The sequence below is a fragment of the Schistocerca serialis genome, chromosome 6 (genome assembly GCF_023864345.2).
Source record: "Schistocerca serialis cubense isolate TAMUIC-IGC-003099 chromosome 6, iqSchSeri2.2, whole genome shotgun sequence".
Taxonomy (NCBI): domain Eukaryota; kingdom Metazoa; phylum Arthropoda; class Insecta; order Orthoptera; family Acrididae; genus Schistocerca; species Schistocerca serialis.
This window is the reverse complement of record NC_064643.1, coordinates 761645425-761662106: the sequence shown is the minus strand read 5'-3', so window position 1 is coordinate 761662106 and position 16682 is coordinate 761645425. Positions and strand designations below refer to the sequence as shown.

The 16682-nt window shown below is 43.8% G+C and overlaps 1 protein-coding gene across 1 annotated transcript in view; it reads right to left on the bottom strand.

The window, feature by feature from the left end:
- Positions 1-16682, bottom strand: part of LOC126485074 (uncharacterized) — a 172908-nt gene that overhangs the window by 101895 nt on the left and 54331 nt on the right. Inside the window, exon 3 of the mRNA XM_050108677.1 lies at positions 3024-3215. Within this exon, the coding sequence (XP_049964634.1) occupies positions 3024-3215 (192 nt within the window). The remainder of the gene's footprint in view (positions 1-3023; positions 3216-16682) is intronic.

Below are 16682 nucleotides of genomic sequence, written 5' to 3'. Positions count from 1 at the left end.
TCAGAAAGATGTAGGTTGCAGTAGTTACTCGGATATGATGAAGCTTGCACAGGATAGAGTAGCATGGAGAGCTACATCACCAGTATCTGGACCGAAGACCACAACAACGACAACAATGCTGATACGTAAAAACCGTAGTACTGCCACTGCCCTTTAACATTTAGCCCCAAGTAATTAACACTGCAGATATTCACGCGATACGGCTGTGAATATCGGCATCGGTGCAGGCAAAATAATTGTTACTGCGGGTGTATCCTTATCCGCGAGGACCTCGAGTTATAAACGTCAATTCGTTCCAGTTTGTCTGATTTGTAAGTTTTATTAGTTCTACATATTTTCTCGCCATTGTTAGGGCAGAAGAATTATGGGATGGTTTGAAGAGACTACCTAGCCTTGGCAAATTTCCGATGGTGCGTCCTTGAATTTTCTCAGTTTTCAGACCGCGTCGTGACTAAGATAAAACTCTAATCGAAGCGACTCCTGAGAAAAAATTGATGAACTTCTTGGAAAGCTAGACTTTTAGCACGAAGAGAGGCGGTACAATGATAAAGACATTCGACTCGTGTAATGAGGGACGACGGTTCAAATTCTCGTACGGCCACCAAGATCTAGGGCTACCGGATTTCCTGTAAATCGCTTAAGGCGCATTTCTCGATGGTTCCTTTGAAAAGGTACAGTTGATTTCCTTTCCCTTTTTTCCCTGTGCTCTGTCAGCTACGACGGGACGTTGAGACGTTATGCACTGAGGTGACAAAAGCCATGCGATACCTCGCAATGCCTTGTCGGACCCCCTCTTGCCCGGCACAGGGCAGCAGCTCGACGTGGCACGTGCTCAACAAGTTGCTGGAAGCCCAGTGCACAAATACTGAGCCATGCTACCTCCATAACAGTCCATAGCTGTAGGAGTTTTGCACGAATTCATCTCTAGATTATGTCCCATAAATGTGCGATGGGATTCATGTTGGGTGGCCGTATCGTACGGTCGACATGTCCAGAATGCTTTTCAAACCAATCGCGAACACCTATGGCCCGGTGACATGGCGAACTGTCGTTCATAAAAATTCCATCAAGTCCGTAAGTGGCTGCTAATGATCTCCAAGTGCCATCATAAGATTGCACAGTTCCTTGTTGACAGCTTGGATCCATGGCTTCGTGGGGTCTGCGCCACACCTAAACATGACCAGCAACTCGCACCAACTAAAGTCGGAACTGATGTGACAAGGCCACGGTTTCCAAGTCTTCTAGGGTCGAACCGAGGGGCTGCAGCGGTTGTCGGGCTGTTTGCAAAGGCGCTCGCGTCGGTCGTCTGCTCCCACAGCCCGCGCTGACCTAACGGATACGCCCGTCGTACGTCCCACACTGGTTTCTGCACTCATTTCGCGCGGTGTTGCTTGCCTGTTGGCACTGACAACTCTGAGCAGTCGCTGTACTCGGTCGTTAAGTAAAGGCCGTCGGCCACTGCATTGTGCGCCGTGAGAGGTAATGCATCAGATTTGGTATTCTCGGTACACTCTTGACACTGTGGATCTCCGAATATTGAGTTCCTTAACGATTTCCGAAATGGAATGTATCATGTGTGTAGCTCCAACTACCATTTCGCGTCCAAAGTCTGTTAATTCTCGTCGTGCAGCCGTAACCACGCCGGAAACCTTTCACAGCATCCGCCTGAGAACAAATGACAGCTCCCTCAGTCTCAGTGCACTGCCCTTTACTACCTCTATCTGCACGTGTGCACGTCGCTATCCCACGACTATTGTGAGCTTAGTGCACCGCAGAGGCGTCCTGCCATCCTTTTTGAGTTTTACCCCAGACGTGACACTGCTTTGAGCACCGAGAAAATTTTATATAAAAACAGCCTGTCTAATACAGAACACGGTCTAAGGGGAAACACAAAGTGTCTGATATGTATCACTACTGATGAATTTTAAAACTTGATTGGACAGTGTCTGCTGGAACTAAAGACGGCGAAAGGAGTACATGGAATTGTTTGTATATCATGAGAACCATAACAGTAAGATATTTACTGCGGTATAATTTCTAAGGCAAACGGGCACACAAAACATATCTAAAAATGTTTTTTGGGATTGCTTAATGTGATAGGTATGCAGAGACGAAAACATACAAGTGATACAAGTGATGGACGCCAATACCAGACCAGAAAAGGCTACCAGCAATTGTCGGAATACGACAGCTGCAGGAATTTCGTCTCCTGAAATTCTGATGTATCGTTCCGCGCTATTGCTGCTCGCATTGGTCGGAATTCCACGACTGTCATGCGAATGTGGAATCGATGGGTTCACGCTGTGCTCGATCTCAAGGGCCTCACGCGACTAGCTCCCGAGAGGACAGATGCATTTTTCGCTGAACCACAGAGCATACCATCAGTCAGGAAACATGCTATTTTACTGGAAGACAAGCATTCACAGGGACAGTGGGACGGCGTCTCGAGCACCGCTGACTGTAAACACGGCGACCATTGTTGCGGCTACCCTTGACGCTGCAACAGAGAGAGAGAGAGAGAGAGAGAGAGCGCACTGACACTTTTGACTCGGATAGACAGTAATCTAAACACCAGGCGCTACGTTTCTCACATGCTACGGCTATTGGCTGTGTTCTATGACGTTGTCTTCCAGCACGACAAAGCAAGACTGGATATTTCCCGCGCTACCCTGATCTACCTCGATACAGAGGGTGTTCAGCTGTTGGCCTGGTCACCACGTTGTTGAGATCTCTCATCCACTGAAAACATTTCGTCATGGCTTGTCGAGAGACGTCCCCCCTCCCCCCAAATCTGTAATTCGAGCCAGTTCCACTCGATTCCCAAGCAGGTTAGAATCATTGTTGCTGCCAGATACGGCAGAGATGTGTACCAAATTTCGCAGTAATCACCCACAAAATCTGATCATGCACTCTTCCTAATATACCGTATACGCCATCAAAGCTATTTGCTATTTTTCCAGGTGTTGCAAATTGAATGACCAGCAGCGTAAAAACTTAAGTTGATTGCCGAACGCGTAGCGTACCTGGAAACGCTATCGGCAAGTGAGCTAGGGACGTCGGAAGTCGGCGCGGGTGGGCCGCCACTAACACATGCAGGCAGGCAGGCAGCTGCCGGCCGCGTGGGAGACGCCAGCGCCGCCGGACTCTGCCCACGCGCGGCGCGGCCGCCGGCCTGTCCGGATTTCAGCGCCACAGCCGTCCCACGGGGAGGGCATCTGGCGAGCGGACGAGAATTGCGCCGTGATTGAAATTTACGACAGCACAGCCGTCGCTAATTGCCCGCACTAAAATGCGAGGCCTCGCTGCAGGCGGGCGAGGGGAGTATCATAACATCCGACGATGTGCCCGCCGCGCAACTGGAACTCGTATAATCCTCTAGCATTGCCTCCCGCTGCTGCCTGCGATCTCTTCTTTTAATACGTGACGAGAAGCCTGTTAAAGTTCATACGCCACATTACTTCACAGTGTTCACGACATGCCAGCAACGTATCCGTACTGAGACGGTTGTCTGCCATCCAGTCACGTTGCTGTTGCTTTTCAAACCGAAGTTTTTCCGTGCGCTAACCTAGTTCGGTTCTATGCTAAAAAATGAATTGTGTGCAGTTTGGTTTAACAGAGAAACTAGAGTTGGTGTCCCTCGGCCACCATGTTTAAAAAAAAATAGTGAAAAATACCTAAAAATAGTGTTTAGAAGTATCTCATTAACGGATGACTTTATTACTCTCAGTGTAATTACTACTGTTGCTGTATCGACTCTATTAATCCGTCTATGTTTTCTGCGGCCGATTACCTGCTCTACACCTTTGTAGCTGACGTGACTTGGGCAACTTCTAACTGCGTACCTTGTCAGTGCCGAGGAGAACATGGAGCTTAACAGACGGAAGACTGTCGTCCATAGTGTCACATGGCCTGGTTCATTAGACATCGCGGAGAGAACTGAAAGTTAACCCAGAACCTTGGTGCTCTGTCCGATGGCCAACTAGTGTACATCAAACGCTGGTGATCGGAGTTTCTTCTAGCACCTGGGTTCGAGGTACGTGCCTTCCAGTTGTTACCGCACAAGCGAGCGTCACAAAGCAAAACAAATAGGTGTGGGTTCGGGTTTCGCGATAGTATTTGATCAAAATAGTAGCCGTTATGGCGGCGTACAATCGCTCATATCCAAAGTGCGAGACAACGTTCTGAGATTTAATCTCAGAGGACCGTCGTATGACCCACGAAGTAGGCCTATGACGTAATGCAAATTGCGTATAAATTCCTCCTACATTCACAAATAACTTAACGGCATCTTCATTAAAAGTAATTGTGTTTTCAATTCTGTATAATAATATTTTGATCGTTTTTTGTCCATTTGCAGATGCTTCCCATTCTAAATCGTCAAAATACGTTAACACTCCCTCCCTTCTGAATGTCTACGGATTACATGTAAATATGTATCCTGAACCTGGCCCTAAATAAATTCCCTCTCCTAGATAAAGTTTAGACCCAATAAATAACTCGTAACGCTATATGGATGGAATTTTAAAAGTAAATGAACAAATTGAAGGTCAGATAAAACTTACTTTGCGCAACGAAGGACAGCGAGTATACACGAACCTTGGAATGGATTTTATGATCACGGTCACTGTTCATAATCTGGTTCAAAGAATGTATAGGTAACCCCCTTATAGGCTGTTATATGCTAAGAGCATACGTGGCTAAATCTGTTAACCTAGCCTCTTCCGTTCAACAATCTAAAATCTAAAGCTACACAGTAATCACGTCGTATATAAAGTAATGTACTTCCAAGCTCTTTCTGAATCTCCATATGACGACTTACCTTGTGACCGTAAAAGCCTTCAAAGAAATGCCAGATGCGTACCGCTGACTCCTGTTTTTGAGAAACGTATACGCTATTACAATAATGGCTCACTATACCCACTTAATTCAGAAAGTCTGTGAAGTTCGGTGTTGTAGTACGATGCAAGTTGACACATGCACACAATATCGTGAAAATACTAGAATTTTTAAACGTGAATTTAGCAGCAGCACGGAATTATTATCACCACAAAAGAACGAAGTGAACAGCAAGAATTCTATAAGCATTACAAAATGCTGTAAACTTTTTGCTAGAAAGCCGACTCTGTACCATGCCTCGAAAACTGACCATCTAGCCGAGTAACGAATGTTGAGTCTGAATACGGATAAATACTCGTTAAAGATACCGAAATGCTGCAGAAAATGTCAGCCAAGCTACGCGATGCGAACCAGAATCTCACTACACATTTGTAACACGTCATCTGAGACAGAGCAACAGAAAGCGACTTCAAAGTAACTTAATGCATTGTATTGTATTGTATGTTAACCGGGGACCTAGAAACGACGGAGAGGCTCCGTCCCCGCCGCATCCGCAGTGGTCCACAACCCCACGACGACTACCGCAGTCCACTTCACCCCTGCGCCGCCCCACACCGAACCCAGGGTTACTGTGCGGTTCGGCACCCAGTGGACCCCCCCCCCCCCCCCCCCAGGGAACGTCTCACACCAGACGAGTGTAATCCCTATGTTTGCGTGGTGTACGCGTACTTGGAGAACTTGTTTGTGCAGCAATCGCCGACTAGTGTAGCTGAGGCGGAATAAGGAGAACCAGCCCGCATTCGCCGAGGCAGATGGAAAACCGCCTAAAAACCATCCACAGACTGGCCGGCTCACCGGGCCTCGACACAAATCCGCCAGGCGGATTCGTGCCGCGGACCAGGCGCTCCTTCCCAATCCGGACAGCCGTGCGTTAGAACAACTTAATACATTACTTATCCACGGCAGCGCCGGTACGTGTGCGGAACAAACTTTGGACATTCTTTTCCCCTCTTCAAAACGTTTTGGAGAGTGTCTTGAACACTTGCTTTAGAGCTGTTGCTCCTTTGTGGTTTGTGACACAACCACGATGACACACTATGGCCGAACGTCCATGTCCAGCGTATACAGTTAGGGGTTGAAGGAGGCTGTCGCAGTCCACAACAGACGAACTACCGCCCGTCCAGTCACACTCAATGACCACGGCCGGCGATATCTGAGGCGGACCGTCAATATGTGACAGAAGGTCAACATTGGAACATATCACGGCCCATTTCAACACAGGAGGTGCTAGACACGTCTCCCATTGGACAGTCCGTAGGAAAATGGATTCGTGGGTAATGGGAGCCGCGGCCGCTAACAACCCAACGTCTTGCCTTTGTCGCCAGTCACCAGGAATGGACACTGGAACAATGGCGTAACATGAAACAATCGGACGAGTCACGATTCCAGCTGCACCAAGCCGGCAGGAGGCGCCGTGTGTGGCGCAGACCACACGAATCGATGGATCCCTCCCGCCAGGAAGGTGTGGTCCAAGGCCGTGGTGTCTCTTTTATCGTCTGGGGCGCATTTTACTGGTGTGGAATGGGCCCACTAGCTGTTCTGGAAGGGACTTTGAATGGTCCGCGATATGTTGAGCTGCTCGGGGACCATCTCCCCCATTTTGAGCCTTACAACACCCTGACGTTCTGCAGTGTTTCAAAATGATAACGCCGCCCCATCGCTCTCACGTCGCCCGAGAAAGGTTCCAGGTGCATGCAGGGGAGATCCGAAGACTGAGATCGCCACTCCGGAGCCCAGACTTGCGAACGCTATCGAGCGTATCTGGAATGTCATGGAACGCATGCTCCGTGCCCATGGATCCTGCAGCCACGAACAGACCAGAGGTTGGCTACCACTCTGCAAAAGGTGTGGTGTCAGTTGCTTCCAGAGGGTTAACAGGGACTTGAAGACTCACTTCCACGGCGTCTCACTACAGTCCGCAGGGCCAGAGGAGGTCCCACGCGATATCAGGCGCCTATCCCACGACATTTGCTAACTCCATGTACATCCTTTCAACAACATTGAACAGTTAAGCTGCATCCCATACCCCTCGTTATAAACTTCAAACAAGGAGGACGAGCTTAACTTCCCCCGCACCGAAACACGGTGGTCTACGTCCAGAGCAGCGAGAGTTCCTCTGCTCATGCAGCCTTCTCTGGGTATTAACAAATAAACCAAAAAAGTGCTCTCACAGTAAAAGTCTTAATGAATTTAATGAGAGACAGTCTGGAAAAAACACTATAAGCTGACGTACAGTATCTACCAGATGAATGAATTTAATGTTTGTGAAATTCTTACCAGCGTGCCACGACTGTACTGAATTACACGCAGGTTAACGATATGGAGTCTATTAAATCTATCGCATTTGTGTTATTGTACTCTGTATCACAATGAAGTTGAAACTATTTACGTCCAAAACAGGTGCTGTCTCACCCCCAAAAAGATATCATATGAGTGTAAAGAAGCTTATGTGAACGTCAAGCGTGGCCGCAATCTTATCTTAGCTATTTATGCCGTGAATGTATAGCAGAAATTGCGGCAGAAAGGGTATAGTTTCGTCGCATGACGAATCCTTGAATTGTCGATATGAAACGAAAGTTCCCACTCCATTTCAAATAAATGTAGCACTAGCTAGTGGTGAGTGTGATTATAGGACGCTCGCACCTTTGCAATGCGATACAAATTGAGGTTCGTTAAATTGCGTAGTACTGTTGTATCACTAAATTGTTCCACCGTCTGGGCTGTGCACGTAAGGCGCTAGTCCAGACGATATTTATCGGTGCCTGGGACTATTCAGCAATTTGTTTCCATACCCGCAGACAAGCCGCCGAGAACAAATGGCTCTGAGCGAGGATGTTTCTTCATACAGTCGGCTGCGTTTATTGGCTATTGTGACCGGACGGCGCTCGCTTCTTCCGCTAAGGCCGCGCGTCTCCGTGCGACAATTTATAGGTGTTATTTACGTCCCGCGAACAATGCTGCGTACGGAGCCGGCATCTGCGCCTAATACACCGCTTCGGGCCGCGTATGGACATGAGAAAAGACTGCTCGTGAACTCCGCTCAAACGGAACTGCTTATCGGTGGAAACCATCGACTAAAGTATGCCCCGTCCAACAAGTGCATTGCCCCATTACCATAACAAAAGTTTTCTGGGCGTGGTGGCATAATTTTCGCATAACGTTGCTTTACAGAAACAGGCGACACCCGGCGTTAGTTGGTATGTAAATAACGAGTCCGTAGGCAGGCTCGCATCTTGATTTAGTTTCTGGTTATGTAAAACAGCTGAGGAGGCAAGAAGCAGATTGTTGCTGTTTGAGTTGCTCCACCCAGCTTACGATGGAATTGTTGTAAGTCACAGAACGCACGTATGACACTGTAGAGTGTCGTCAGTAGCTAACATTTGACAAAAAAAAAAAAAAAAAAAAAAAAAAAGAAAACTCACATTAGTCAGAAGAATTTAAATTTCTTAGCAACATAAGTGGGAAAATACTACTCACAACACTTTTTTGTTCCTGGATTATGCGCACCTCTACGTTTGTCTCTTCATATGAAACTTTAAATTACTTCCAAAGAACAGTTCTTATTTTTGTAATGTTTTGCTTCACTTGCTAACTTTGTACGACAAATACGTCGATCCATAAGAACAAATCTCCTTTTCGAGAGTACCACGATCAAATTTTATACAAAGAATTATAGCTGTGATTTTTCACATTGTTTTAGGAAAGGAATTAATTCATCACTGGCTGTACCCGGCCACGCATTGTTGTAGCTCGGTCTGCTTAAATGGAAAAGAAAGTACACATCTCTAATATGTATGGGAATTGGATATACGTTCTCGTCTCCTTCTCTCCCACGTCTCTGCCCATCTCCCCCTTTCCCTTTCTTTGTCCATCTCCTCCTCCTTCCCGCTCTGTCTGTCCATCTTCTCCTTCCTGTTTTCTATGTCCATTTCCTCCTAACGCTTATATCTTCTATATATATCTCGTCTTCCCACCTCTCTCTCTGACCTTGAGCCTTATTTACTATTATTTTAAGTTCAAAGACTGTAGTAGTATTCTGATCATAAACTATATACTCATATATATCATATGAGCGCGCAGAAATGCCGCAACACGACGTGGCATGGGCTCGACTAATGGCTGAATTAGTGCTGGAGGGAACTGACACCATGAATCATGCAGTGCTGTCTATAAATCCGTAAGAGTACGAGGGGGTGGAGGTGTCTACTGAACGGCACTTTGCAAGGCGTCCTAGATATGCTCAATAATGTTCACGTCTGGGGAGTTTGGTGGAGACCGGAAGTGTTTAAACTCAGACGAGTGTTCCTGGAGCCACTCTGTAGTAGTTGTGGACGTGTGGGGTGTCGCATTGTCCTGGTGGAATTACCCAAGTCCGCCGGAATGCACAATGGACACGAATGGATGCAGGTGATCAGACAGGATGCTTAAGTACGTGTCACCTGTCAGAGTCTTATCTAGACGTGTCAGAGGTCCCATACCCCATACCACTCCAACTGCAGCACCCCCACCCCCACCACACCATTGCAGAGCCTGCACCACCTGCTAACACGCAGGGTCCATGGACTCATGAGGTTGTCTCCATACCAGTACACGTCCATCCGCTCGTTACAATTTGAAACGAGACTCGTCCGACCAGGCAACATGTTTCCAGTCATCAACAGTCCATTGTCGGTGTCGACGGGCTCAGGCGAGGCGTACAGCTTTGTGTCGTGCAGTCATCAACGGTACAAGAGTGGGCCTTCGGCTCCGGAAGCCCATATCGATGATGTTTCGTTGAATGGTTCGCACGCTGACACTTGTTGATGGCCCTGCATTGAAATTTGCAGCAATTTGTGGAAGGGTTGCACTTTGTCACTTTAAACGATTCTCTTTAGTCTTCGTTGTTCCCGTTCTTGCAGGATCTTTCTCCGGCCGCAGCGATGTCGGAGATTTGATGTTTTACCGCATTCCTGATATTCACGGTACACTCGTGAAATTCTCGTACGGGAAAATCCCCACTTCATGGCTTCCCCGTGGATGCTGTGTCCCATCGCTCGTGCCCCCACTATAACACCACGTTCAAATTCATTTCAATCTTGATAACCTGCCATTGTAGCTGCAGTAACCAACCTAACAACTGCACCAGACACTGGTTGTCTTATAAAGGCGTTACCGATAGCAGCACCGTATTCTACCTGTTTACATATCTCTGCATTTGAATAAGTATGCCTATACCAGTTTCTTCGTCGCTTTAGGTATCTAATTCTTTCTAAAAAGACGCCCTTAACAAAATTCAACGTTGTGTCAAAATTTCAAAGAAGACTTTCAAGAACTTTCGGAGATTAATGATTTTGAACGAAGCAAGATTTACGTTTTTATAAAGTGTCCTTATTACACACATACTACATATACGCCAGATGGCGTTTCCAGTAATTATTTAAAAACACTTAATAACACTAACGTTCCGAGAAACACAATAATGTTATCCTCTGAGAGGATTTCGAAGTTCGAAGTGTGTCTAATGAACAAGTGCATCGAAGTATAATTTCGAATTTGGTGAGATAAGAACCATGGACCTTGCCGTTGGTGGGGAGGCTTGCGTGCCTCAGCGATACAGATAGCCGTACCGTAGGTGCAACCACAACGGAGGGGTATCTGTTGAGAGGCCAGACAAACGTGTGGTTCCTGAAGAGGGGCAGCAGCCTTTTCAGTAGTTGCAGGGGCAACAGTCTGGATGATTGACTGATCTGGCCTTGTAACAATAACCAAAACGGCCTTGCTGTGCTGGTACTGCGAATGGCTGAAAGCAAGGGGAAACTACAGCCGTAATTTTTCCCCAGGGCATGCAGCTTTACTGTATGATTACATGATGATGGCGTCCTCTTGGGTAAAATATTCCGGAGGTAAAATAGTCCCCCATTCGGATCTCCGGGCGGGGACTACTCAAGAGGATGTCGTTATCAGGAGAAAGAAAACTGGCGTTCTACGGATCGGAGCGTGGAATGTCAGATCCATTAATCGGGCAGGTAGGTTAGAAAATTTAAAAAGGGAAATGGATAGGTTGAAGTAAGATATAGTGGGAATTAGTGAAGTTCGGTGGCAGGAGGAACAAGACTTCTGGTCAGGTGATTACAGGGTTATAAACACAAAATCAAATAGGGGTAATGCAGGAGTAGGTTTAATAATGAATAGGAAAATAGGAATGCGGGTAAGCTACTACAAACAGCATAGTGAACGCATTATTGTGGCCAAGATAGATACGAAGCCCACACCTACTACAGTAGTACAAGTTTATATGCCAACTAGCTCTGCAGATGACGAAGAAATTGAAGAAATGTATGATGAAATAAAAGAAATTATTCAGATTGTGAAGGGAGACGAAAATTTAATAGTCATGGGTGACTGGAATTCGAGTGTAGGAAAAGGGAGAGAAGGAAACATAGTAGGTGAATATGGATTGGGGGACAGAAATGAAAGAGGAAGCCGCCTGGTAGAATTTTGCACAGAGCACAACATAATCATAACTAACACTTGGTTTAAGAATCATGAAAGAAGGTTGTATACATGGAAGAACCCTGGAGTACTAAAAGGTATCAGATAGATTATATAATGGTAAGACAGAGATTTAGGAACCAGGTTTTAAATTGTAAGACATTTCCAGGGGCAGATGTGGACTCTGACCACAATCTATTGGTTATGACCTGTAGATTAAAACTGAAGAAACTGCAAAAAGGTGGGAATTTAAGGAGATGGGACCTGGATAAACTAAAAGAACCAGAGGTTGTACAGAGATTCAGGGAGAGCATAAGGGAGCAATTGACAGGAATGGGGGAAATAAATACAGTAGAAGAAGAATGGGTAGCTTTGAGGGATGAAGTAGTGAAGGCAGCAGAGGATCAAGTAGGTAAAAAGACGAGGGCTGGTAGAAATCCTTGGGTAACAGAAGAAATATTGAATTTAATTGATGAAAGGAGAAAATATAAAAATGCAGTAAGCGAAACAGGCAAAAAGGAATACAAACGTCTCAAAAATGAGATCGACAGGAAGTGCAAAATGGCTAAGCAGGGATGGCTAGAGGACAAATGTAAGGATGTAGAGGCCTATCTCACTAGGGGTAAGATAGCTACCGCCTAGAGGAAAATTAAAGAGACCTTTGGAGATAAGAGAACGACTTGTATGAATATCAAGAGCTCAGATGGAAACCCAGTTCTAAGCAAAGAAGGGAAAGCAGAAAGGTGGAAGGAGTATATAGAGGGTCTATACAAGGGCGATGTACTTGAGGACAATATTATGGAAATGGAAGAGGATGTAGATGAAGATGAAATGGGAGATACGATACTGCGTGAAGAGTTTGACAGAGCACTGAAAGACCTGAGTCGAAACAAGGCCCCCGGAGTAGACAATATTCCATTGGAACTACTGACGGCCTTGGGAGAGCCAGTCCTGACAAAACTCTACCATCTGGTGAGCAAGGTGTATGAAACAGGTGAAATACCCTCAGACTTCAAGAAGAATATAATAATTCCAATCCCAAAGAAAGCAGGTGTTGACAGATGTGAAAATTACCGAACAATCAGTTTAATAAGCCACAGCTGCAAAATACTAACACGAATTCTTTACAGACGAATGGAAAAACTAGTAGAAGCCAACCTCGGGGAAGATCAGTTTGGATTCCGTAGAAACACTGGAACACGTGAGGCAATACTGACCTTACGACTTATCTTAGAAGAAAGATTAAGGAAAGGCAAACCTACGTTCCTAGCATTTGTAGACTTAGAGAAAGCTTTTGACAATGTTGACTGGAATACTCTCTTTCAAATTCTAAAGGTGGCAGGGGTAAAATACAGGGAGCGAAAGGCTATTTACAATTTGTACAGAAACCAGATGGCAGTTATAAGAGTCGAGGGACATGAAAGGGAAGCAGTGGTTGGGAAGGGAGTAAGACAGGGTTGTTGCCTGTCCCCGATGTTGTTCAATCTGTATATTGAGCAAGCAGTAAAGGAAACAAAAGAAAAATTCGTAGTAGGTATTAAAATTCATGGAGAAGAAATAAAAACTTTGAGGTTCGCCGATGACATTGTAATTCTGTCAGAGACAGCAAAGGACTTGGAAGAGCAGTTGAATGGAATGGACAGTGTCTTGAAAGGAGGATATAAGATGAACATCAACAAAAGCAAAACAAGGATAATGGAATGTAGTCTAATTAAGTCGGGTGATGCTGAGGGAATTAGATTAGGAAATGAGGCACTTAAAGTAGTTTTGCTATTTGGGGAGTAAAATAACTGATGATGGTCGAAGTAGAGAGGATATAAAATGTAGGCTGGCAATGGCAAGGAAAGCGTTTCTGAAGAAGAGAAATTTGTTAACATCCAGTATTGATTTAAGTGTCAGGAAGTCATTTCTGAAAGTATTCGTATGGAGTGTAGCCATGTATGGAAGTGAAACATGGACGATAAATAGTTTGGACAAGAAGAGAATAGAAGCTTTCGAAATGTGGTGCTACAGAAGAATGCTGAAGATTAGATGGGTAGATCACATAACTAATGAGGAAGTATTGAATAGAATTGGGGAGAAGAGAAATTTGTGGCACAACTTGACCAGAAGAAGGGATCGGTTGGTAGGACATGTTCTGAGGCATCAAGGGATCACCAATTTAGTATTGGAGGGCAGCGTGGAGGGTAAAAATCGTAGGGGGAGACCAAGAGATGAATACACTAAGCATATTCAGAAGGATGTAGGTTGCAGTAGGTACTGGGAGATGAAAAAGCTTGCACAGGATAGAGTAGCATGGAGAGCTGCATCAAACCAGTCTCAGGACTGAAGACCACAACAACAACAACAAGAGAAAAGGCAAACGGCCTTTAGTTAACGAAAGTGGTAAAATCATAAATGAATGAAAAAAATGAACGGTCGCCAGCCCAATTAGGCATATTAATTTGGAATATAATGGTTATTGAAGTTACTTTTGTTGGGATTTCCCTTTGAATACCAAACAGGATACAAACTGACACAGTGCACCCTGTACTGTGTGTAGCAGCAGTTACCAATAACACACGCACACACACACACACACACACACACACACACACACACACACACACATTTTTCTCAATAGGTGGAGAATATGATGGGTACCCATAAACTAGTATAGTTTCATTAGTCAAAGCTCTTTGATTATTACAATAGTAAAGACTAACTCTAAAAGCTAATCATACACTTAAATTACTTTGCAAGACAGTAAAATACAACACTGGGCTCAATTAACTTAAAGAAAGGAACCTTTCATGATGGGTACCAAAAGTACACCTTCTTTAAAAATGTGCATAATTTTTCTTCTAACAATACTATCGTAAATCTGTTCATTAAAGATGTATAAGTACTTGAACTTTAATTACCTTTGAAGCAATCTTGCACTGTAATCCTGCAAAACTATATTTTACAATAAACTAAGGATACTTTAGCAAAAGCCTATCCAACTTGACTTTCCTATTAATTGATCTTTGAATTTTTGTATTTAAACTTCCTTCCTTAACAATTTCACTTGCAGTAGTTCATTAACAAAGCATCCAAATGTTACTCTTACTTTAACTTTTACTACTCCTTTTACTTTAGACAAAAAATCATTTTTAAACACATGAATGCAAGAATTGTTCATTTAAATCAGAATATTTGGTTTTAGTAGCACTTAGATGAGGACCCTGCATAGGTTCGTGGTCAGGATTGAAAATATGGTTCCAGACGCGAATTTAATGTCTTATGCGATTATTACTGAAACAACACAAAAATTAACTGGTCCATGCCCATATACATTACTTAACTGAATGTATGAAGTTTGTGAAGCAGTGGCGAAGATTGATGGCAGGCGCAATGACGGCTAACTGTACTCACGGCTCTTGATGGGCGAATGCTCCATAAAATCTCTTCTTGCCGTCGGAATTTCAACATATTAGAACTGTTCTATTATTCCATGAATACCAAATAATAGCCAGATCCACATCCAAGGCAAATCGCTTCTAATGCGGCTTCCAATTGCCTCTCTTAGCAACGCCAAAGTGAACCGTTCGAAGGCTAGCCACATACTGCGTGTCGTTCACACAAAGGAGCCTTCAGTTCGACCGCCAAACCCACCTTTTACATCGCGCCATGCCACTTAAGTTGCGGAGGGACTACCCTACAGCGTTTACATGTTACAAATAGAAATGCCCTAAGCATGAACCAGCTTTTAACAAACATACTCATTTTCATAAACATATTCATATTATAAGAACTAAAAACTTCAATATATTATTTTGCTTTTTTTCATATATACGTTACAAAACTCTTAATTTTCTTACCATACTTCAAGGAGTTTAAACAACACAGAATACACACTTCATAAATTGCAAATACGCAGTTACATAAAATAAACCTACTCCTAATCGATGTGTTACAGCTTGAGTATTAGAATGCAACGTTATTTCAAAGCAATCCCTGAAGAACTTTCGGAGATTTGAGGTTTTGAAAAACGAACATCTACGTTTCTACTTATATAGAAAATGTAGATGTTCCTTATCGCAAATCTTCGAAAGTTTTTGATCGATTGATTTGACTTTTTGACACAACGTTCCAGTTTTAAATAAATGTCATATTTGATTTTTTTATAAATTTAATAACAGGGAAGGCATGTCTAAATTTACTTCGGCACTTCATGCAGTGACATTTCAGTATTTGATTAAGTAATGCTCTTGAAGCAGTCGGTCAAGATATTTCGGACATTTTGCAGCTCTTGCAGTAACCGTGATTGTTGACAAAATTGCTGGATATAAGTTCCGCCTATAATGCAAACAATTGTTTTTTTCAGTCACAAACAGCTTTCAGTACCTTTGTCCCATCGTCAATGAGTACTGTATATTCCTCTCTGTAAAAAGTAAATATGTTTTAAGTAACGATCATCCTAACAAAATTGGACCTAAAAACATTTTTGTCTGTTGTTATTACATTAATTTTTTCACTTTATTCGGTAATGTGAGATCTCTGTACATTACTGGATATTGGTAGCCTGTTATCTTCAATTATGTGATGTTAGTGTGAATTTGGTTGACATGTTAACAAACCACTTTATCTCTAAACGTACATTCTTCCGCACAACAAAATACGTTTAGAAATAAAGCGATTTATTAATGTGCCGACTAAATTCACAGTATAATCATGTAATCGAAGATGACAGGCAAACCATATCCAATAACGTACGTAGGATCAGCTACAACACAACAATCTACAAAAATTAAGGTAATGACAATAAACAAAAACCGTTTTAGGCCTAATGTTCGTTAGAACGACTATTACTTAAAACATGTTTGCATTTTACAGAATGGGGTAAAAAATAGTCTTTGGCGATGGCACAGAAGTGCTGAAACATGTTTGGGTTTATGTGAAAAGGAAGTTGTAATCGTAATAGGCGGACCTTCTGTCCAATAATCTTGAAGTTTTAGCCACAACTTCTTCCATAAAATGATGGTACTTAGACCAGGACATAAACAGTATTCAGTAGTAGTTGTTCTGATAACTAGATGCTACATGGGCGATGAACAGGCAAAAGCATCGTTTAGTATACCTTAAACGAGTATGCCGAGCAACGTCTAAGAGATGAGAAAGACTTTCCGTGGTTTAACAGCAGTGTTAAAAAATGCTACGTAAACAAAAAGGGCTTGATCACTGATTCAAGGGAAGTCAAAAACGAGCTGACAAACGAAACATGAACGAAGCGTAGATGAACGTAAGAAGAGGAATGAGACAAGCGTTCAATGACATAAAAAGTAAAATTTTGT